The sequence below is a fragment of the Balearica regulorum genome, chromosome 1, assembly GCF_011004875.1.
Source record: "Balearica regulorum gibbericeps isolate bBalReg1 chromosome 1, bBalReg1.pri, whole genome shotgun sequence".
In the NCBI taxonomy this organism is placed as follows: Eukaryota; Metazoa; Chordata; class Aves; order Gruiformes; family Gruidae; genus Balearica; species Balearica regulorum.
The window spans coordinates 215371268-215394440 of record NC_046184.1 but is presented as its reverse complement, the minus strand read 5'-3'; the positions used below and the strand labels follow the sequence as shown (position 1 = coordinate 215394440).

Genomic DNA, 23173 nt, shown 5'->3' with positions numbered 1-23173 from the left:
GGAGAGCAAAATTCATGTGGCCAGGCAGGAGGAATGAGCAAGAGGAACATTGACCCTTGCAGACAGCCATGGGGCTTCCAACAGGAGGAGCTGGATTCTGCCTCCTTTCCTAAATAGTCTTTGTGTATTTTTCCTCCTGGCCCTCAATCAAGAAAAATATAATCAATACGGTGAGGAAAGAGGTGACACAGTTTTCCATACAAGTCCATTGGTCAGCACAGACCAAGTAAGCAGACTGCAGTCAATCACTGACAAGTGGACTTCCATCTGTAAGACATGGATGGTACAGTGACAAAAGGTGAGGATGGACCTACAGAACAACCTGTATTTTTGACCCGGGCTGTATACAGTAGAGTGCAATGTGTTTCCAAGACCGCCAAGCTCCCCTGAACGCCATGGGTGCAGTTGCAAGTGGTTTTTTTTTTAAGTCTTGCTTTTAACAGGAGTTCAAAAAAATCTCTGCTTCTAGTTCTGAGTTACTACAGAACTCCCACAAGGATGGGACACATTCCCAGAGCGGACAGATAGACCTACCTCTTTCACATTTTCCCTGTGGAAACTGGTGGTGGTTATTTGCTATTATTGCAGGCAGCTTTTTTCCTAACTTCTTGCAATAACTAAACTCTCCCACAAGTAATCGTGCTGGCTGCTGCTGTGGGTGCTTCCTTCTGAGAAATCCCATCAAACGCAATCGAGCTTGGACAACTTCCTAAGACATCTGCTCTATCTCAACCACAAAGGAGAGAGTTCATGAGCAATCCCTTGCACAGCAGAAAGGGAAGACCCCTTCCTCTGCAGGAACACCCAGGGAGGGGGACACGTTGGGGAGAAGAACAGAGTTGGGGATTGCAAGGCACCCATCTGGCTTTGTGGCTTTTCCCAATAGTTTGGTGCATGAGAAACATCCTTTCCTGGGATTGCACAAGAAGAGGAAGGGAAATGAGATCTCAGGGAGGGACTCAGACATCATGGGGCAAAACTCCAGAATGAGCTCTTCTTACTAATCCAGCTTATGTCATCCTCATTCACTCTTCAACTTCTTTTGCCTGATATGTGTCTATTAGAATTTATTCAGGAGAAACTCAGAGTGACTCAGATGTCTTTCCTTTGGCACGATGTTATCAGATGTTGAGAAACAAGGAACTGAGCTGGTGTCTTCTGGGAACAGAAGGTCAGAGGAAGGCTCAGCATGGTCCTGGAAGAACTGACTGGGAGAAGATGTCTTGTGGTCCCCAGACCTGTTAGGTCTCTGCAACAGCAGTATATGGGGGCTATTTGGAGTAATGCCGTTCAGGTCTGCAGGGTCAGAAGATCCATCTGTGCTGGCGCAGAACTGAGCTGGAGAAATGGGCCATAAACACAGACCAAAACCTCACACCTGGAGACAGCAAGAGAGAGGAAAGAAGCTGGGCTGAGGGACAGCATAGAGATCTGGCTATCAGCTTTCTGATGTATTGACATGGTGCTGGCAAAACTATATTATATCTAGACCTTAAAATCAGGTTGAAATGGAGTAATTTTAGCAGAACCACCCTCATCTACTTTTCCAAAGTGAAAAAGGAGGATAAACCATGGCTACAGTAGTGCCTAAAACTCCAAGAGAGGTCCTAGCATCATTTGGTGTCGCATGACCTCAACCAAATCTCTTTCTATTTCCATCTTTCATTCTACAGTGGTGTATTTAGGCAGTGAACTGACACAGGTGGGGACATTTGTCCAAACAAATAGCGTGGCTGGCTTTGCATGTGAAGGTTCAGCCCGTGGGACCACACAGCTCTGGGAAAACCCTGGTTCGTCTTTAAGGAAACATGCTTCTATGTGGCAAAGAAACAGTAATGGTGAGAAGCATGACCTTAAGGCTAAATGCCCTCTAAAAATGACCTTGGTGTTATCACCATAATTAACTAGGTTTGATCTGCTGGAGGGAGCCTCCGTCTACGGACTGTCCAGCCAAGGCACTTCGCAAAGGAGGGTTTCACCGTACAGAGGCATAGACCATGACAGCAGGAGGTATCACTTTGTCATCCATCAGCAGGGCACATGCTGAGCACCAGGAGGAGGACATCCCACTTCCAGGAGAACTGCAGATCTCGGTGGGAGATGGTTGCAGGATCTAAGGAGCAGAGATAGACACACACCCAGGATAATTTTGTGTTAGTGTCATACCAGGGCTAATCCCTACCTCCAGATCACCCAGAAATAAATTATCAGCCCTCTCCCCAGCATGATTTTGGCCAACTCCATCAAATTTGGGAAATTTTATTAAAATCTCTCTTAGCATTAGAAGTATAAGCCATAACACCTCTCAGTTTATTATTTTTTCATCTGAGCAACAAAATTTCTAAGTACACAATTTTCTCATGTCCATCTATCAGCAGCTACTGCAAAGCATGCTCATTTTAGGTTTCAAACAAAGAAAATAAAATGTAAAGATCTTTCTTTAGAAAAATTCAGAGGTTTTAAGCCAGGTTCACGTTCTTCAGTTCTTCCTTTCAAATCCCCAGACCTGGCAGTGCTGACCGCTGGACTTTTTATCTCAGCTAGAGAGTTTGATTCCCAGTTCCTCCAGCTTCAAACTGGCGTTTTGCTTTACTGAGGCCAACTTTGACATGGCAAAGGCCTAGCATGAGGCACAGAAAAATGAAAAAAATGGAAAATTAAACAAAAGCTTCCAGCTTAGCAACTTCCCCTCCCCAAAGCTATAAAAATGAACAGTGCAAAGACCTGGATCCTTACAGGAGACTGTTCATGTCTGGAGATATCACTGCCACCTTTACATGGAAAATCACAACCCAGAATAAGGGGTTTCCCCAAAAAAGCACTTGGCTCTGCTGAGTCCTGAGCACAGATTTCCTCTGTCTGGCTCCCTGGCACTGCTCGTTCCCTTCTTGGCAGCTCTCGGAGTCTGACGGTGACTCCCGAAAAGCAGCTCCTGAGACGTGGGTGCAGAGTGAGCACATAAACCAGATAAGGCACCTTCAGAAATTTGGAGGGTGGAGAGGAATCACCGCAATCTCCTTCTGATGCCCCTTGTATCTCCTGCCTTGAGCCCCAGCCCCTCTCATCAGAGCTGTGTTCGCTGGGGGAGGGCATCCTGCAAACCTCCAGGCAGGTCGTGCAGTGATGTGCTCAAAGAAAACAGCTGAGCAGAGCAAACCCCTGCCTTTTCACCACCTTTTCATCACAAAGAGAGGCTAAATGCAAATCTCAGCAACACGCGTGCTGGAGGGTCGTGGTCTGAGCAAACGTTGATCATCGCTATGGGGCATGTGGCATATTTCAAAGCACCAGCGCTACTAAAAATGAACACAGGGAGCCTGGTTGTACCTTCTTAACCTAAACTTTTTAAGAAACAAGGAAACGCACAGCTTAGGACCTGACACAGGCCTGTCAAAGCCACTAATGATGGCTAGCACAGGAGGGGCGCGGTGTGGGAATCTGCAGCCAGCTGCAGGATGAGTCCCCTGTGACTCACAGACCCTTGAGGTCCTTTTTGCCTTGGCTGGTGTCACAGCACCACGACATTAGGTAGGCTCCCGATTCTTTTTCCAGTACCAGCATCACGACTCAAGCCACCGCCGGGCCATTACACGTAGTAGCCAAGAAATTCTGGTGTAGGGCTGGTCTTTTGCAGCCTCCTGGGAGAAGCCCCAGAGACTGCCCGTCCTACAGTGATGGGGTCCAGACTCTGTTCCCCAAACTGTGGATTACTACATGCCTTTTGTTTGTTTGTTTATTTTGCTTTATCCTATTTCAGGCGTTACACCATACAATTTATAAGCCCCTGTCTCTCCTGCCTGCTGGCATTCCTCAAACCTCGGTGCTGCCTTGTCCCACTCTGCAGCCTGGGGTGCCGGAGCTGACCTTGGCCCTGTACGCCTGGAAAATGGGGTGCAGGCAGTGTTCTGGAATAGGACCCGCTCCTGCAAATACAGCCCTGCAGAGGTCAGGGCTGGAAACAAGGCTGTGCTGTGAGGGTAACCCTGGAGTGATCCCCAAGAAAGCAAAGGGACGACAAGGGATTTTACCCAGGGGGGATGCAGAGCAGCAGGGAGGGGGACTGTGTGTGCAAAGCCGGCTTGACGTGTCCCCCCCCCCTTTTCTTTCCCCCATAAAGGGGATCTGCCAGCTCAGGAGTGGCACAGCCGAGCGCAAGTCCTGCCTCCTTCCTCCTTCCTCCTCCTCCTCCTCCTCCTCCCAGATGTTCCCTTGTGTGCAGCCATCTGTTGAGCTCCCTCCTCCTGCAGGGAAGGGGGCAGCCCGCTTGCCCGGCCAGCTGCACGCCTTGGACGAGAAGGAGGAGGAGGAGGAGGAGGGAGAAGGAGGAGGGAAGAAGGGGACACCCGGCCCCAAGCCTTACTGCTGCCGGCTCCCGGCGGCGCCCGCTCCCCGCCGTGGGAACCGGCGCTCCGCGGCAGCCCCACCGTGGGACCCGGCCCCACGGTGGGAACGGACCCCGGCCCCGGTGAGTCCCTCCCTGCCGCCCCCATCCCCTCCCCAGGCTCGCAGGAAGCCGCCGAAACGTGGTGTGGGGAGCTGCGGGGTGCTGCAACACCCCCCCCCCCCCCCACCCCCCACTTCTCATTTTCGGGGAGGTCGCTGTCTAGGGGTGGGTTGAGCCCTCCCTGCCGCCCCCCCCCCCCCCCCCCCCCCCCCTTCCTGGGGAGCTGGGGATGCGCAGGGCCAGCCCTGGGGGGTGTCTGCTAGGGACCCCCACCCCCCAACCTCCGAGTGGGGAAACTTTTTTGGTGTGATGAGTTTGCCTCGCGTGGGGGCTCAGCGGCCGGCAGTGCGGGGGGGTGGGGGTGGGGGGGCACCGCCTGCAAAACACCTCGGCTGCGGGGGGAAGGACAGATGTCTCGGGTGGAGGTAAACTACTTTTTCTCCACCTCTGGCTTTCCCAAAGGGGGAATTTTGGGGTGCAGCGGGTGCGTACGAGCCCCCAGCCCGGCTCCCTCCCCCCGCAGGGCTGCAAGCCGGGGCGGGAAGAAGCGTCTCCAGCCGGGATCTCTCCCCTCTCCTTCCCACCCACCCCCCCCCCCCCGGTGCAATGGTGGTTTGCAGAGTGCTTGGGATTGCCACGGCTGCAAAGTAATCCGAGCAGCAGCTGGAGGCTCCGCACCGCCTCCCGTGCCCGGTTTGGGGGCTTTGATTTCACACAGGGCTCCCTGTCTCCCCTCCTCTCCTCCCCCTCCTGTCTCCCCCCACCCCTTTCCCTGGCCCTCCCCTCCCAGCACGGCGATCCGGGAGAGGAAAAAAGCTTTTTTGGTCGGGTTCTGGTGCTGGGAGGCTCGCAGGGTTTTGCAGCTCACCCAAGGTAAGGGGAGAAAGGAGAAAGGCGGGGGGTAAAGCTTAAAGGGGGTCGCCTGGATGGGGTGAAGAGGCTGGAAGGTGCGGGGGGGGGGTCTTCTCCCCCTGGGTTGCAGAGATAAGGGTAGAGCAAAGCTCCCTGCCTGGGAATTTCCCATGCCTGTAAGTGGATTAAGCTGGAGGGGAAGGTGTGTTTGGGGAGGGGGGCGGGGAAGGGAGAGGAAGCAGATCAGGATTTATTTGTTCTCTTATTGAAAAAAAAAAAAAAAAGAAAAAAAAGAAAAAAAAAAGAAAGAAAAACGGGGGGAAAAAAAAGCAAGCAACAACAAAAAAATCTGCCAGTTGTGACTTTTGAAGCAGGAGGTCAGAAAGCATGGGGTTCCCCTGATAATGCACACACCCTGTAAACTTTTAAGCGGCTCCATGGAAACTTGTTATTAATGCTGCAGTCATTAAAAGGCGCAGACCACGGCAGATTTATTAGCCCAGTAAACCACAACACGTGCCAGCTCTCTGGAAACAAAAGGGTCTGGCAACTTTACTCCTCTGCTTGGGATTTGGGAAGGTCGGGAGGAGAGCCGCGAAGATGGAGCTGGTGGCTTGTGTCGTGGGGAAGTGGCATCGCCTCCGTTAACCGACGCTTTCCATCGCGGTTAGCTAATGTAATTCGGCGGCAGCGAAGGCATTCGAGCACGGGTGTAACGAGAACACGGCGAGCCGTGCAGAGCTCACGGCGTTCATCGCAACAGCCAGGCAAGGAGCCTCCAGTCTCCCAAGTCGAAAGATTTCCCCGGGTGTCTGCCATGATAAATCAGCTGCCGTTAGCCTGAATAACTGCATTCACTGAAGTTACAGTAGGAAACTTGTCTGGGTGGACACTGTGCCATTGCTCTGCAGAGAGCAGCCGGTGCCGATCGCTGGCGTTGCGCTGAAATATTGCATTGATCGCCGCTCCAAAGCTCCCCTGGCAGCGCGCGGGGCTTTATTGCAGTGGTAGAGAGCAGAGCGAATACCGGGAGAAAGGCGCCGTGGAAAGGCAGGGTTAGACCGATGCCTCGCCGATCTCACTGGGAATAAGCAGCACGCTGGAGGTGTTAGATGCGGAAAGGACCGGAGTGAACCTGGTATGTCCCTGGGAGAATTTGCAGTCTAAACTTGGCTGGCTGCTCGCTGTCGGCAGCCAGGCGCTGCAAAGGCACAGTGGGTTTGTGTTTGCCATCGTCCTGGCGCGGGGCACAGCTCGTGTCCCTTCGTGACCCACGGGAGCCAGTCCCTGTCCCGGAGAGGACACGGGAGGTGCTGGTTCACACGTGGGTTATAAATGGCCCGGCGAGGCCCCGACCTGTGCTCAGCCGTCGCCCGTCTGCGCCTCCGACGCGGAGTCCCTGTGCGGAGGCGGTGGGTGTGTGGGGTGAGCGATGCTCGGGACCGGGGTAGGCAGGAGGTTGGGTGGCAGCACCCGGATGGGTTTTCCCTTGCAGCATCCTGGAGCAGGCGTGCTGCGGGGAGACGCTGCTGGTTTGTGAATGAATTCGAGCAGCAGCTGACAGAGGCGGTGGGGAGCAATTACAAAATGCCTAGAGGGAATAAGGACGTGACAGATCTCCCAGGGGACATTAATTTCTGATGGTGAGATGGACTGGCAGGGGAAAGCTGCAGGGTTGGGGTGAGGGTCTCCCGCACCCCTATTCTTTAAGATTGAGTGCAGGGAATAAAAGAACATTGAATGGGTGGGAGAAAATTGGGAGAAAAGAGCTGTTAAACAAAAAACATGCAAAAGTTGTTTATTTTGTTGTTTGTTTGGTTTTTTTGATATAGGAAAAAGCATCTTCTGTTCCCCCAGCCCCGCAGTGAACAGCGGCGTGTGCATCCCCGGCACGAGACAGAGCTGGGAAAAAAAGGTGAGCCACCGTCTTCCGGAGGTTTAGAGTTTTCCCTCCATCCCTAACTGCTTTTTTTCTCCTCTTTCAGTCTCTTCTCCCTCCTCCTCCTCCTCCTCCTCCTCAATTGTCAGCTGGTTGGTGGGGAGAAGTGGAGGCTGGAGAATGGGATAAGACAAGGCATCCTTGTCCAGCAGCCCTCCCGACCCCCGGGCTGTGCGTGGTGGCCGCAGCGCTGGCCGCCTGGCAGGCTATCAAAAGAAACTTCCGAACGCTGATATGTTGAGGGCCGGGAAGAGATAAAGGCTGGCTTGAGCGAGCCATTTCTTGTCTCAAAACTTGGCACCTGGACCTATCAAGGCGAATGTATGAACGGCTCAGCCATTCATTACAGGGAAGCCTTCAGATTTTCATTCGTATTGCAATTTTCTTTTTCTTTTTTTTTTTTTTTTTTTAATTTCCTGGGAATTTCCATCATTCCCTCTTGGAGTATTCATGATGTGCAGCAGGGGGGGAAGGAAATACGTGCGCTGAGAATCGCCCCGGCCTCCCCCCCGCCCCACTTGCAGACGCTGCAAGTGATTAAACCAACCTGGCTGCCTTAGCACGGGACATTCCTGAGCTGCATTAACCAGGCTGGAAATCTGCCTGTTGGAGCAGTGGCAAACTGGAAAAAGCACTTTATCTTTGTCGTAGCTGAGCAGAGGGCCATGTGCTGTGTGTAATATCTGAGTGCCGGCATCTGTGGGTTTTCTTTTCCTTCCCCTTTCCCCTCTCCTCCTTCTTTTTTGCTGTCGGTAGACCTGTGATGCTGATTGCTCTCCTCTTCCCTGGTTCATGCTTGGCAGCTCAAACCCAGGGGTGGGGAGAGAAATAACAGAACAGAAATATCTTTGAATAAGATAACCCACGTCAGGAAAATTTGAGACTTAAAGGGAAAGCCCTGCTGTGGCAGATGGGTCAAACCAGATGTGATTCCTCACCCCCTTCACATCTGAAGTGACAGATGTGCACAGAGCTCTCCAAGTAGGGCAGCACAAGTCCCTGACCCCAAAATCACTCATTTTTCCTCACATCCTTGAGAATGAGATGTCTGTGGCATGGAGTATGGCGAGGCTGTTTCGCACAGCAGGATGGAGGACACCCTTCTTCCAAAGCTCTGTAATCCCAGTGCAAAAGCTCAGTTTTCACCCCAGGTCCTACCAGAGTGTTGCAACCTCTTGCAAGAGATCTCCAACTCAAAGGATTACGGGATCATAGGGTAACTCTGAATCTGGCCGGTTTCATGCATCGGGGGAGACCATTGCTCTTCTGGACTGTCCCCAAATGTCCCATGGTGATGTTCCTATCCCCTGCATTGACAACATGGTGGATGGTGCCCTCCCCTGGCTTTGGGGGAAGGAACAGGGCGCAAGGGGCCAGCACGATGTAGCCCATACAGGGGCACATATGAGGATGTTGTAATTTGGGAAGTCTTACTCTGCCAGTCAGTGAAATCAGGTCAAATTTGTTTAGGAGGTGGCTTAATACAGGGTTAAATGGCAAAGGAAGATGGTTGTGTGTGTTCTGGGTGACTTGCAGCATCTCCATGGCATGGCAGAAGTGGCATAGAGTTGTGGCAAAAACAAGGGGACAGGGATGGGGACAGGATGGAGCCAGGGGAGGTGAGCAGCATGGGTGGGCAGAGGTCCCTGGAGAGGCAGGCCTGCTGTTGGCAGCCACCAAGACTGCAGCCACAGTTTAGAGTCCATGAACACTGATTTGAGAGGTGCTTAGATACTTGTCCACCGCAACCACCTCCCCAGATGTCCCCTTCCCTGTCCCCCAGCCTGGCTGCCCATTTTGCAGAGGGCAAAGCAGGGCTGGTGTCCTCAGAGTGTCCAGGCAAGGCAAGAGCTGGACATGGTGTACAAGGACAGTGGTGGCATTTGGCTGGGCCAGTTGTGGCAGTGGCAGTGTTGGCACGGGGCTTCTGCACGGGGTGAGACCAGGGCATCATGGCTTGTGGTCCATTCCCAGTTAAACTGGTGGAATTTGAACCTGGGGATGGTACCCCCATCGCCACACAGGAATGAACACCTCTTGGTCTTGGGGTTAGTCATCCTTAAGGTCTCAGGAGGGAAACTGAGGCACATGAATGGGGACTCATGGTAACATCAGTGGTAAGAAATGGATCCTGCTCCCAACCCACTTTCTCTCCAAAGTCCTGCACCAGCCAAGAAGGACTGGAGGATCCTGGGCCAGGGAGGGGAGGCAAGGAGCTGAGGAGATACCACACCACCACATCACTGGGGCAGTGAAGCATCATCTGGGGTGGGAACTGTGGTGGGGACGATGCCCTGCTGATAAACCCTTTGTTAGCTTTACCCAGATCCCTTCCCCCTCCCCAAGTCCCCTCCTCCCAAATCTTGTAGGAGACCCGCTGGGCGTAGCGAACATCTCATGCACTTCGCCGGGGTGGGGGCAGCTCCTGAAGCCCCGACTGATGCTCTACCGAGCAATTGCGTTGGCATTCATTGTTCGCAGAGTCATGTTACAAGAATTAGTGGGGGGGGGGGGGGGGGAAAGGCTGGGAGGGGAATGTGACGGGAGCCTCCAGCTGTGCTGTTTGCAACAATAATGGCCAGGATTGTATTTATTATCTCCTCGGTGGAGGGTCTGCAGCTGCACACTGAGAGCCACAGGCAGCAAAGAGGCCCAGAGATCATTGTGCATGAAAAAACCAAAAACCACCCAACCACAAAAATAAATAAAAAGCCCACAAAGAAGCCCTGGGCCAGCTGGGGCAGCACCGAGGGGCACCCAGTCTAACGTTGCCTCCCCGCTTTGCCCTCACTGAAACCAGCAACCCCGCAGGGCTGTTAGAAGGGAGGTTGGGAGCTGCTGCCTTTCAGAGAGCTAAAGCAGCATGGGGTCCTCTTAAAATCCTTCTGCCAGGGCTGAACTGTGACCAAGGCATGCTGTCGGAGGCAGCATTTGGACAGCTGATTTGCAGCCACCTCTGTTTCAAGCAGAAAGAGCCGGAAAGCCCTTAGAGATACAGGATGATGGGACTGCTACGAGGTGTTTGCTCCCACTGGCCTGTATCGCCTTCCCCTGGCACCATCCCTCCTCTCCCTTCCTTCCTTCCTTCCCCCTGCCCAGCTCATCCTCTCCCAGGGGAACCCATCCATGTCCATCATGGTCCTTCTGCAGCTCAGGCCAACCCACAGGGTGGTTGAAAGCAAACTAGGTCAGGGATGTGGGGTACATCCATAGATATCACGCCTTTCCCTCATGGACCAGACAGCTGCTGGTGGGTCCTTGCAACCTGTGCTCTCCTGGGGTGGGATGTTGTGTGTGCCATCCCAGGGACATGCATGGCATGTGGCATTTCCCAGCCGGACGCAGTGACATGGAAGCAGCTCTATTCACAGTTAAAACCAAGAAGCGTCCACTTTGGGTAGGAAGTTTCCTCTCCCTGTGCTGCACCTCTTAATGTTTCTGGCTGGCCTGGTGTATGGTGTTCGTCCCAGAGTGCATTCCTCTTGAATTATATCATGTCTCCGGGAGCCGGAGTGCTACGAAAAAGTATCATCGTAGCAGGAGCCGGCACAGGGACTGGCTGGGTGCGGGATCAGGTGTGGGAGAGCATCGTCAAGGGCTGAGGATACAGGAGAAGCTCACTAGGATCGTTTTAGCTTTCAATAATTGACTAGCTAAGAAATAAGGCCCTGCCTCAGGTGTTTCATGCTTTAAAAATTCACTTAAGCTTTTTGGCTTGCTTAGTCTGACACCAGAAATGGTCAGAGAGGAGGGGGAGGCGTGTGCAACCCCAATGTTGCAGACGAAGCTGTGATCCGTCATTTTTAAATTGATCTTTTGCAAAGGGGGACGCAGCCCTGAAGAAGGAGGGTGTAATCCTCCTGGGGTTACTGCCGTGATTTGGGTAAAGCCTGGATACTCGCAGCCTCCCTCCGAGCATCACGGCGAGGCCTTGGGCATCTGAGATGATGGATGGGGCAGGGGGATCTGCTGGTAGCTCCACCAGGTCCCTCTACAACAAAATGCATTAGGGCTGGTGTAAAACTAGGTGTAAACCTCTCCCTTTGCTCTGCTGAAGGGCTGGTTTGTAAACATATTTGGGCCAAAATAACTCCTCTGCAACGGAGACCTCCCGTTCTGGGATATGTCGCTGGGTTTATGATAAAGATCCTGTGCGGGCTGAGTTTTGAGGCGATTAAGAAAATATTTGTGCTCCCAGCTGAGATGAGGTTTCTGTTACGCTAAGCAAGTGCTGGGATAGCGAGACCTCCTCTTCTTGGAAATGCTCACGGTTAAAAAGCCGAAGGGGAGGATGGGAAGCAGAGGCTGTCAGGGGTAAAAGAATTTGGGGTGGTCACCCCCAGGTGTGATGCTGGAGGAGGAGAAACCCCTGAGCTCCTGCATCCTTTGCGGGCATCTTCTTTAAACCCATGCATCACGGGCTGCTGGGAACCAGTGTGCGGCTGCCGATGCTCCCAGTTTGGGATGTCCTGCAGCTGGCATAGCCAGGAGGCAATGGTGGGGCTGGGATGCCCATGTCCCCTCTGCTCCCAGCAAGCCCCGTGAATCCCCTCCGGTGCTGCCGGGAGGTGCCACGCCGCACCGACGCCTGCCTTCCCCTGCCCGGAGCCGCTCCAGAGGCTTGGCAAACTTCATTTCCTTTCGGGAACGCCTCCTCCGGGCCACAAGCGCAGCTCAGCGTGAGGCTCGCGAGCAAACTTGCTTTCAAAAGCCATGGGAGACTGTTTCCCCCACCCCACATAAAACCACTGTTAACCTGACAGCTTCCTGGGCTGAGCAGGGAAGGGGGATTTTTGTGCAAAATCTTGGTGCCGCTGTGATTTAATTCCTAATTTGCCCAGGCTGCAGGTAGCACTGACTTTTTCCCACTCGGGGCGAAATTCCTGTGAGTTGGGCTGCCGTTTGCTTCCAAGATGTGGGTTTTTGAGGCACGCAGCTCTCAGGGCAGCAGAAATTGTCGATTTTTTAGCCGTGGGTGTAAATGAGCTGGAACTCACCGTATTGGCTGGCAGACCTGCCCGCACAGATTTCCTTTGTCAGAGCCCAAAATACACCGCATCGCACCTCAGTTTCCTCCTTGGGGGAGATGAGGGATGCTGGGGGAGAGATTGCACAAGTGGAATGAACTATTAGCTGTTTAAACACTAGGATGATAAATTATCCGTGGCCTCTTGCAAAGCAGATGGGATTTGTGACATTAACAGTTGGAGCAAAGATTGTTTTAATAGGGCTCTCTGATTTCTTTTCTAAAGAAATGATAGTTTGGGGTTTTTTTACTTTAAAGAAAAACATAGAGCAGAGGCTGGTTCAGCTAAGCAAGGGATGTCATATGTTTGAAAACAAATGCATAGTGTGAAGCTGTAGGGTTTGGAGGTGCTGGGTTCCCTCTAGATCAATCCCATATGTCTTCTCTGCAGCCCTGCGTGGTGGGTTGAGGGGCTGCTTAGTTTTGTCTTTGGGGTTGTGAAATGTTTCTGATGCTTAACAATTTAGCTTTGCTCTTGCTAATCTTATCTATCCCATCCCCTGTAACATCTATGAAAATCTCCCTGAAGGATGGAGAGCATTGGTGGGATGCTGGTTAATCATTGCGGTGTTGGCTCAGCAGTTTCTCTATGTCCAGAGCTGAGAAAAGCAAATGGAGATAACTGAGATATGGGGGAAATGAGGAATGGTGTCTTGTTCTTTCCTTCCTCAGCCCTTCTGGCTGTCCACACCCCAAATTCCATGTTTTTTTGGTGAGATTCAAGTCTTCTATCTATAAAGATAGACTTGATGCAGACCAATGTGGTTCTTGTCCAGGTCTGGGAGCAGCATCTTCTCTCTGTTTATGGCAGTTTTGCCCCCTCTTGAAATCACTTGAGCAGGGACAACGCTCCCTGAAGAGCAAACAAACCTCAAGATCTGCTTGTCTTGGCTACCTCCTGTGACCCCTGGGGACCCACAGGTCAGAGAGGATAAACCTCGTCCTGAGCCCATCCATCCCCATCACACCACCCACCCTGGTCCACCTTAAATACAACCACGTCTCTGCACTGAGGCAGAAGAGACAACTTTTTCTTTCCATCTCCAGTTTGGTGCCTGTTGTATATTATTCTCCCATAGCCTGGTAATGTCGATTCCTGATACCACTGGGTTAATTACCTGCTAACGACTCCCCCTTTGGTGGTGGGGCTCTTGACTGAAAGCAAAGGAGATGTTTTTACATCCGTTATTAAAAATAATCAAAGCTGAAAGGAATTAATAGAGAAATCTCTATTTATTCTTTTTCCCCTTCCCTGCCTTTCCCCCAGTGAGTGGGAAGATGGGGCAAAAAGTGTTCAGGCACCTGCAGGATGATTTTAGCTCCTGTCCAGGCCTTCCGTGTCTCTTTACATCAACCATAAGGGCTAAAGGCACCATCCCAGTGGGTGAGTGTCCCCCCATCCCAATGCTTGCATGCACTGGTAGAGAAAATAGGGTGAGGATAAGAAGATTGGGTTGCACGTCCCCTTCTTTATATCCTCATGGGTAATTGGGGATGGCTCTGCTGTCTAAGCAGCTTTCTACTTCACACTGATAAAACCATCAGTATGAAGGGTGATAGCTTATCACCCAAAAGCTACTTGTGCAATGGCTCCTGATGGAGGGCTCCGTGAAACTGAGCTGAATTTAGAAGAGTCGAGGGACTAATTCTTATCCTGCTGTCACTGACACCTGGAGTAACTCCACTGACCTCCCCCAAACCCATCTAAGCGGATGCAAGATCAAGCCTAAATAGCAGATATTTCTTGGATTCTCATTAGCTCTCCTCTCCCTAAATCCAAGTAATCACAAACACTGAGTATAAAACCAGGACCGGTATTTCCAAAGCGTACCCCCAAACCAACTAACAACAAAAAAATAACAAATGGATCAGAAAGCCCTGTTCACATTTACACCAAAACTCCTTTGTGAAGAAGCACTGATTGGTTAAATAAGTGTTATAGAGGGGGTAAGCACAGCTCTTCGCTGCATGCATGTGGGGACCCCTTCTGCAGGGAAGAGCCGGTCTGAAGCCAGTGGAGCAAAACCCTGGATGACCTTTACTTTCAATGGATTCACACACACAAAAAAGAGTAACCTTGTCAGCAGCGGTTTCTTTATCATGTGAGGGGTGTGTGCCTGCGAGTGAAGGGATTAATCCTCTCTGGTTGTAGGCTGGTTTGAGCCAGTTTTGCTGTCTGCTCACATTGGCGTGTGGGATCTGGAGACCAGGCTGCGATTGCATCTGTGGCGTCATTTGGACTCAGCCCGGGAGAGTCCACACTGGAAAAGTGTAGCTGTTGCTAGTGCTGTACTTCAGTTGATAATTATTCTTATTTTACAGATTGATTAGTGAGAGAGGGAAAGAAAAAAAGGAAAAAAAATTGACTCTGAAGCACTTTTGTTGTTGGAGAAGCAACTTGGGAGCATCCTGGTGCTCCGGACCCACCATCCCAGCTGCCTCTCGGAGCCCCCCAAGTATTTAAAGAGAGAAAGAGCCAATTATCTTTTTTTTGCAGTCTAGAGGATTTATGGCCTCTATCATATTCCGTGCAGCTTGCTTCACTTTCCAGTGACGTTCCCTTTCCCCTGCCCCCCCATCAGTGACTGCAGCCAAGTGGGACTTGTGGGCCTGGCTGTAAAGCCTTTGCTTTTTGTTCATTTGGCTGATGCAAGAGACAGAAGATAAGCCCCAAATTTTCCTCCTGATGAAATACTGTTGCTAATCCAACTCCTCCGTCCTCTGCTAGAACAGCAACTCTATTTGGGATAGGTGGACTCCAGCCCTTCCTTTTTGCCTCTTTCCTTTAAAGGTTGATCTGTTTGCTGTTAATCCAGAATTAATCCAGCAGCACATTGGCAAAAAACATTGAAAGTACCAGGATCTGTCCACCATGCTGTAGACACACAGAGATTCGTGTCTTACCTGATTTGCTCCAATCCTGGGCCGCTGTTGAAAAGACAGGTCCTGTTTTCCTCATTCCTGTGTCAGAGCTGGTACTCCTGCAGCTGGGCAGCCCAGTTTTCTGGAAAACTGACTCACCAAAGAGGGAAAAAGGAAGATTTAGGGGGGTTTTGTTGGATGAGTGAGCTGAACTGAGTCATCCTGGGTGCACCTGGTTGCTGGGTGGGACTCAGGTTTGGAGGATGCAGCCAAGGATGGGGTGGGAAACAGCAACCCAAGGAAAGCCGGCAACCCGCTCCACCATGGTCAAGGGAGAGATGGGCTGGGCACCTGAAACATGAGGGATGATGCTGCACCCCTAGCAGCTTCTGTTGAAATCAGTGGGTATAATAAGACCCCCCAAGTTGTCAGATGGCCAAAATTTATCCCTGGGATCTCTCCACATTACAACAGCCATAGAAATGAAGAGGTCATGGTTGAACCAGTCTGGGAGCGGACTGTTTTATATCAGTGGCTTTCCCCTCGCCATCCCAGGTGGTGGGGCTGGTGGTTTCTGGCCCATGGTGTTTCCTCCAGGTGAATCTCCCCAGCGCTGCAGGAGGATAACTCATCTTCCTTTTACGAGGGGATACCTTGGCTTCCTGCCTTTATCAACAGAGCAGCTCGTAGGCAGCAATCCAAAGGCAATTTGATGCGGTTTCAAATGCACGCTGTACACAGATGAACTGTAAATGCCTGTGGCATGTTTCTTTCCCCATTTCAAAGACCACTATTGATTTCTCCATGCGATGATGAAGCATGCCTGTACCTAAGCTCGATTATCTGGCACTGCAGGAGTCTCTTTCTTGAACCAGATGATGACCAGTACCTTTATTTCTCCTTTCTTTTATCAGAGCTATTGGCCAACTGGCTTGTTAGCCTATGAATACTTCATGCTGCTCCATAAGGGAGTTTTTAACTGGTAGTAATGGACTGCATCTCATCTGCAAAGCAATTGCAGAGCCGGTAAGGGAGAATTTGGGGCAGTGTAAGGAGGGAAGAGGCAATAGATGCTGTGCAAATACCGAAGCTGAGCTTTGTGTACTGCATTTCAGCTGCATAATGTTTCGTGCTTTCTGCTGGTTGGAGCCATGGATGTTGCAGTGGGAGTCACTGTCTCTACCCACTTCTGGGATCATTTCTGAGGCTGATTGGGAAGGGAATTCCCGTGTCAAAAGGGGTTTGAGCTGCCGCATATCAAAGCCCAGTGTTGACTTTAATTCTTCTCTCGGTTAAACTAGTACTTTGGAGATTGCCCTCTTGCTTTTCTTCAGGTGGCCCATCAGGAGCCAAGTCTCACACTGATGTGTCTTTGGACCTGCTGGGGTCTGATCCAGCTCCCACTGGAGCTAAGAGGATGCCATGAGGAACTGAGCTGGGCTTTTGGGAATTGTCACTGGGTGGGATTTGGGAGAAGAAATACCAGTAGACTGAGCTGACACTAACACAGGTAGTTCCCTGTAGATGAGACATTTAACATTTGGGATTTTGTTTTTTCAGTTTCCAAAGAGATCTCCACTGCTGTAATTTCCCCTGGTAATAAAACATTTCAGTGCATTCCAAACGCAGCATCATGAAAAAAAGAAGAAGTAGTGTTTAGTTTAGGAGGGACTTCAGAAGGGGGCAAGACGTCTGCACAAAACCAGAGAGGATCAGCCTTGATGTCATTAGGAAAGGGATATCTGGAAACGTGTCTGCAGAAAGGAGCTCCTACCCCCTGCGTCCCCTCTGCACACATATGTGTTTTCTCAAGAAGCAAACTGAGATGGGCTGGGACTGGGGCTCATCTTACTGATTTTCTGTTGTTTCTATAGAATAATGGACCCCAGAGGATTGCGTGTTGGCCTTTAGCAATGCTTTGGTTGCAGGCTCTTTGGCCAGAGTCCCAACTTCTGCTCTCTATTTGCAAGAGGTCTGGGAGTTACCACCAGACAAGTCATATCAGTGATCAGGATAATATTTTTACAACGCTTTTTCCCCTTTGCGCTTCTTTTGCACATTGGCAAGTAGTCCCTGGTCGGTCTCCTGGGAAGGAGAGCAGGGCCAAGAAGACCATGCTGAAAAGGGAGAGAAACTTCTGCCAAGGGGTGGGTGAGGGAAGATGAAGTATGAACTTCTAGGAAATGGTCCTGGGAAGGTGTAAGGGCTGTGGAGAAGGCACCTCAGCCAGATCAAAGGGTGTGTGGGAAAGGTGATACTGCAAGGAAGTTTATATAATGCTTTTAAACAGCAGTGGGAAAGGTGAGAATAGAGACTGGGGGGGCTGAGGTGGGGATGGAAACATGCGTTTAAAAGGGATTTTTTTTTTTTTTTTTTTTCTCTAAATGAGTGCTTGGCACATGAGTCTCTGTTGATCACCAGCAGCATAGCCAAAGAGCAGTGCTGATAGATCTGCTTGCCTGGTTTGGTGGGAGTTTTTGTTGGCAGCCTCCTGGAAACCTTGTTTGTAAGGCATGAGGAGCCATCACCCATGACTGCAAGGGGAACCAATCAGGACAGCCCTTGCTGCCTCTGCTGACCTGCAGGATGCTGGCACGCTTCAATCTACCCTCTCCAGAGATGCAGAGCTAAAGCTTTTCTGGCTGGCTGTTGAAATCACGCAGCTGCTGTTGCCCACAGTTGTGCAGAGGAGCTGTTAGGATGTGATCTGGAGAGGTCCAGCCAAGCCAGTGAGGTGTAGATCAGCTCTCTTCCTCCCTTGACTGTGACAATGGTGGGACAGAAATGTCTTAGATGGAGAAGGGTCAAAACCAGAGGGGTAGAGAGAGCTCCTTGCTTGCTGGCATTGTTAATCAGAGAGAATACTTAATGTAATTAGCAACGACTCCCCAGAGGCTCTATATGAAATGGCGCTACACTCGATGCCTGTGCGGGATGCTGGGCCCACCACAGCAGAGCCTGGGTTAGACTGAGCAGTCCTTGGTTCCTCTGCTTTGGCAGGCAAGGAGCCAGGTGGCCGTTGTCTGTCCTACCTGCCACCAGCCTGAGGAGGGTTGGGTTTAGCCCTCTTTTTTAGCCAGTTGACATAAAACAATGATCCTACTTCTAAATTTGCATCTGAAGTTCTAAGCAAGGGAGGCATGCTGTCCATTTGGGAGTAGGCAGCTGGCCTTTCTAGCTGTTCATCTTAGAGGATGTTCTGATGATGCTGTTATCTCTGCCTTATATAGGAAATTTGAACGGAGCTCCGGTTTTTCCTTCCCTGGTAAGGGTTTTGGACACCTAAGGCTCGCACTGGGTGCACAGCCTACATAATTTCTCCAACCTGTCAATGCAGAGTTTTGAACCCGGCGCTCCCAAATCTCACATGGATGCCCTGACATGAAGACCTCTGTGTGCTGAAGTTTGCCAGGCTGTAAAATGAATCAGGGTTTAAGCCGCCATTTAGCTTCCTCCATGGTCCAGCCAAAAGGATGCATGTTGGATGGATCTTGATTTAAGGCAGCCTACTGTTCTTACAGCTAATTTTCAGTTGTGTCTTAACTTGGTTATATCTGCAAAGACTGTTAACCCAATATTTTTTTCTCCATTAACTTCCCAGGGGGGTTGACAACATGAGGGGCAATGTTAAAGAAAAAATCTACCAGACGTGAGTTACCCTAGGTTTGCTTTATTGCAGCGCTGGATGCACGGGGGAAATGGCTCCACCAAACGTGCATACCAGGTGATCACCAACATACAGGTTATATAGAATCAAAATATACATATTCATTATTTTTCCGAGAAAAGGCAGTCCTATGATAATCATTTCTTGGAATCCATTTCCATATTCTCCTCCCTGTCACGCATGCTCAGTGATTTGAGTCGGTGGTCCTCAGGGGTCTCTGATGGTTGTCAGTGGTCTCGCACCTGTGTCCGCTGGATGACCCTCTTCTTGCAGGCATGCGCAGTATCCTTGCCGTGGATACACTTGTCCATTACAACTTACTTCATAAGATTAATATTCCCAGGCCTATTGTCCGGTTGGGTAGGGACTGTACAAGGAACGTAGCAGCATTGTACATTGCCATGGTCAGTTAGCTCCATTACCTATTACCCTGATTAGAAACCCCTTTCCCACGATTATAGTCTTTAAAACAGTTCTAGGCCTTAAGCAGCTTTCTAGTTAATATAAGTTTTCTTATAGCTAAGCTTCTATATTTTTACAGACGAAGTGTTTGGGACATCCATGCTATTTAAGAGTATACTTATTCTATCCCTTTGGAAAGACAGAAAACTGCACGACTCAAAACTGTTACACATCTTCAGTAAAGTAATTTCTACTGCAATTAAATCTATTTTCTTATTGTCTTGTTTTCCAGGTCAACAATGCAGTTCCTAGCTTGGTTCAATTTGCTGCTTTTCCTTCCTTGTTTTGGTACCACCAAAACCTGCTTCCCTGGCTGCCACTGCGAAGTGGAAAGCTTTGGTCTCTTTGACAGCTTTAGCTTGACCAAGGTGGACTGCAGTGGAATAGGCTCACACATTGTTCCTGTCCCAATCCCTCTGGATACCTCCTACTTGGATCTATCATCAAACAAACTGGAAACAATCAATGAATCGATGCTTACTGGCCCTGGATACACCACCTTGGTGAGCCTTGACCTGAGCTACAACAAAATTGCCAAGATTTCCTCCACAACCTTCTCCAGGCTTCGGTACCTGGAGTCCTTGGATCTGAGTCATAACTCTCTGGAAGTCCTTCCAGAAGACTGTTTCTCCAGTTCTCCTCTGAGTGACATAGATTTGAGCAATAACAAGCTTTTGGATATAGCTGTAGACATTTTTGCTTCAAAAGGTCAAGGAAAACCCCTGAATGTGGATCTATCCAATAATATGCTCAGCACAATTACGAGGCACCGTGAAAAGAGCATCCCCAACATCCAGAATTTAAATCTTTCTGGAAACAGGCTAACATCTGTGCCAGACCTTCAAGGAATTCCTCTCCGATACTTAAATCTTGACGGGAACCCTCTAGTCAAGATTGAGAAAGGAGACTTCATGGGGCTGAAAGATTTGATTCATTTATCCCTCAGCAGCCTGCGTGGCTTTGGGCAGTTATCTCCTTACAGCTTCAAGGAACTACCAGCCCTCCAAGTTCTGGATTTATCCAGCAATCCCGACCTGAAGTCACTGACTGCTGAAGTTATCTTTGGTCTGAACTCCCTACAAGAGCTCAACCTTTCTGGAACAGGCGTGTCATCCTTGCCAAAGACTGTGCTGAAATACCTGCCTTCCATCAAAAGCATCACCTTGGGGAAGAACATACAGTGTCTTAAGACCATCAAAGAAGGACAGTACCACCGACAAATTGGGCTGACCAAAAAAGAGGTCCTCAGTTGCCACGACAGCCACGGGTCCGTAGCAGCAGCGCCTTACGTTTCGTGATGAAAGCTGGGGAGAAGGGGTGGGGAAGGGAGGGTGGGGATGGGATTTGTACAGGTGTCGGACTGAGATGGCTTGCAGTGTGCCTTTTGTAAAACTGTTAATAATTTATATATTTGTATATGCCAATACTTGATTGTTTGTGGATTTTATAAACTCTCAAATCCTTGCCCACATCATCTGCAGGCTCCAGATTTTGCCCAGCACATTGAGGTCCTGCATGCAGCCCATTAGCTCAAGAGCGGTGATGCTGGACAACGGGGACCAAGCTGCTCTGCAGGTCCCAGGGCAGAACAGCTGGTCTGGAGCAAACCTTCACGCCCCAGACACGTTTGTAGGAGCAAAGCTACGTCTCTCCAGAGCACACACCAAAACTTACTGACTTTGTAGCTGCTTGCTTACAAACCCGTGCATCGTCTTATTTTTTTTTTTTTTTTAATTATTATTCCCCACAAAGTGCCTTCTGGATGTTGCCTTCATTAGCAGCACCCTGTTCCCTGTCATGCACTTTCAGTCTTGAAGAAACATTTCCAGACAAACCTGAATACAGGGTGCTCCTAATGTGCTGGGTTTTACATGTTATTTGCATAGGTGTGCAATGAACATTGAGTAAGTTGAGAACTTTTCCCACAATTTTCTCCCTATATTCCCATCTCAATCCTTTTCATGTTAAATTACTTCAGGTCCAACCTTGGCAACCTCCTGTCTTTTTTAACCTTAGCAAGCTATTGCTCAGAGATGATGTGCGGCAGAGCAAGGGAAGCAGAGGGGTCTGCCAACAGCCACATCTCACCCAGGAACCAGGCTCCCATGAAGCAAATTAACTGAGTTGCAAAATGAAAAGGTCATGAAGCCTAGCTTAAAAAAAAATAAATAAAAAAATTAAAAATCCCTCCTTCTTTTCTGGGGAAGCTTGGAAGAAAACTTTGACAGGGATTCTCATCTTGATGACCTTATCAAACCAAGAAGCAGACCCAGAGGATGTGAGAGTAAGCTCTTTCCATGCTGACATCCCCAACCTGAACACATCTGTGACTCAGCTGGGCTCACGTGAGGCAATATCCAGCGCTGAAACGCTCTCCAGAACGTGCCAGGGAAAGAATTAGCACTGATACCTGTGACCCTGGGGCGCTCTGCCTATCAGCGGAAAAATCTTGGGTTTTTTTTTTTTTTTCCCAGAGTTGTGGCTTTTCTTTCTCTCGCACAGCTTGGCTGCCATCCAAAATCTAATAAAAACTCTGGTCCTCAGAGATATATTCATTTTTTCCTTCATTGCTGAAATGCTGGCAAAGCAGAGGGGAGAGCCCCTCTTGTCCCCCTTCTTCTCCAGGCTAGGAGATAGCAGGGGAAGGCAGCGCAGCTTGAACTGTGAAGCCTTCAACCTGCTTAGAGGAGCTCCTGCAGTGGAGGTGTCTGCTGAGGTCTGGTCCAAATCTGGCACGCTCTGTCCTGGGGATGGAAAGGGATGCTGTGGATGGGAGTCCTGCTTGGGCTGGTCTGCAGCTTGGTCTCTAAACCCAGCCTTGCATCAGGGCAACCTTTAATGTTTGAAGCTGGTTTAGGGAGGTCTGTGCAAAGGCGATGCAGATAAAAACCCATCACACAACCCCCACTTGGGAGTGCTGGGAGGAGCTCAGGCTTCATCCTCACACTCCCAAAGGTTTTTGCAAGTGGAAACCCTATTGCTCAAAGCAGCTGTCTCCAGGGATGGTTGAAACCCATGAAAGCCAGAGTCAACACCTCACTTTTTGTATACTGAGATCCCTCTCTCACATTTTCATCTATCTCCTTTTCAATCGTGGATCTTAGGGTGGGATTTTAACCTTTTCTGTCAGTGCTGGGGGTTTTCCCCCCTCTACTGAGCCTTTGCAATGCTCAACCAGCCTTCACAGTCACAAGAAACATAGATTTTCTTAAAAAGGCAATGGGACTGCCTACAGGCAGGGATCTGGAGGGGAACAGCAACCAACTGCAGTGCAAGATGGGGGCAGTTTGGGAGGGAGGAGATGTTTTTTAGTGGATCTTGCCTTTTTAAGAGAAGTCTTTTCTGCTGGCAGAAAATGTAATTTTTAAATAGTTGTTTAATTTTATAAGTCTGTACGTAGATGAAAAGTTTCGGGGATCACATGCTGTCAAAGTTACTGTCTTTGCACCACTGTGGTAAGTTTAAAACCCAATGTGACAATCCAATTGAGGACTGCAAGATTTCCTTCTGTAATCTCATGCTAGCTGCTAGCTCCACAAGTCTTAGCAAAAGCTGGCAAATACCGTCGCTGTGTTTGTTTTTTTTTTTTAAAAGAACCTCTGCGGCATTATAAGGCTTTGTGATTACTCACAATATAATAAAGTGATTTGGAGGAGAATAAACCCAGATCCCCTGGATTTGTTGCCTCAGTGCTGGGTGACAGCTGTTGCTGGGTCTGAAGTCCAACATGACTTCTCTCCTTGCTCTGCTCAGCCCCACCAGCCTCACGAGTGTTGCGTCTCCAAACTGGGGGCAGGATTTGTCCCGCTGTGTTAGGTTTGCTGGGTTCCTCACCAGCAGACAGGCTTGAGGGCTTCACTGGCTGACTCAAAGGAAATTATGGACACGTGACAGTGAAGCAGCACAAGAGTATCTGGAGCA

At 50.0% G+C, this 23173-nt stretch overlaps 1 protein-coding gene across 5 annotated transcripts; it reads left to right on the top strand.

Moving 5' to 3' along the window:
- The first annotated feature begins 4192 nt into the window (after positions 1 to 4192).
- Positions 4193 to 22914, top strand: TSKU (tsukushi, small leucine rich proteoglycan). 5 transcript variants are annotated; one of them, XM_075742537.1, is made up of 4 exons: positions 4194 to 4465; positions 5235 to 5317; positions 7129 to 7211; positions 19485 to 22914. In XM_075742537.1, the coding sequence occupies exon 4, from the start codon at positions 19492 to 19494 to the stop codon at positions 20548 to 20550; it is 1059 nt and encodes a 352-aa protein (XP_075598652.1). In that variant the 5' UTR covers positions 4194 to 4465; positions 5235 to 5317; positions 7129 to 7211; positions 19485 to 19491; the 3' UTR covers positions 20551 to 22914. The 5 variants fall into 5 exon arrangements, with proteins under 5 accessions (XP_075598655.1, XP_075598652.1, XP_075598651.1 ...); XM_075742536.1 differs by lacking the exon at positions 5235 to 5317; XM_075742538.1 differs by lacking the exons at positions 4194 to 4465; positions 5235 to 5317 and adding an exon at positions 5651 to 6434.
- Positions 22915 to 23173: the final 259 nt, after the last annotated feature.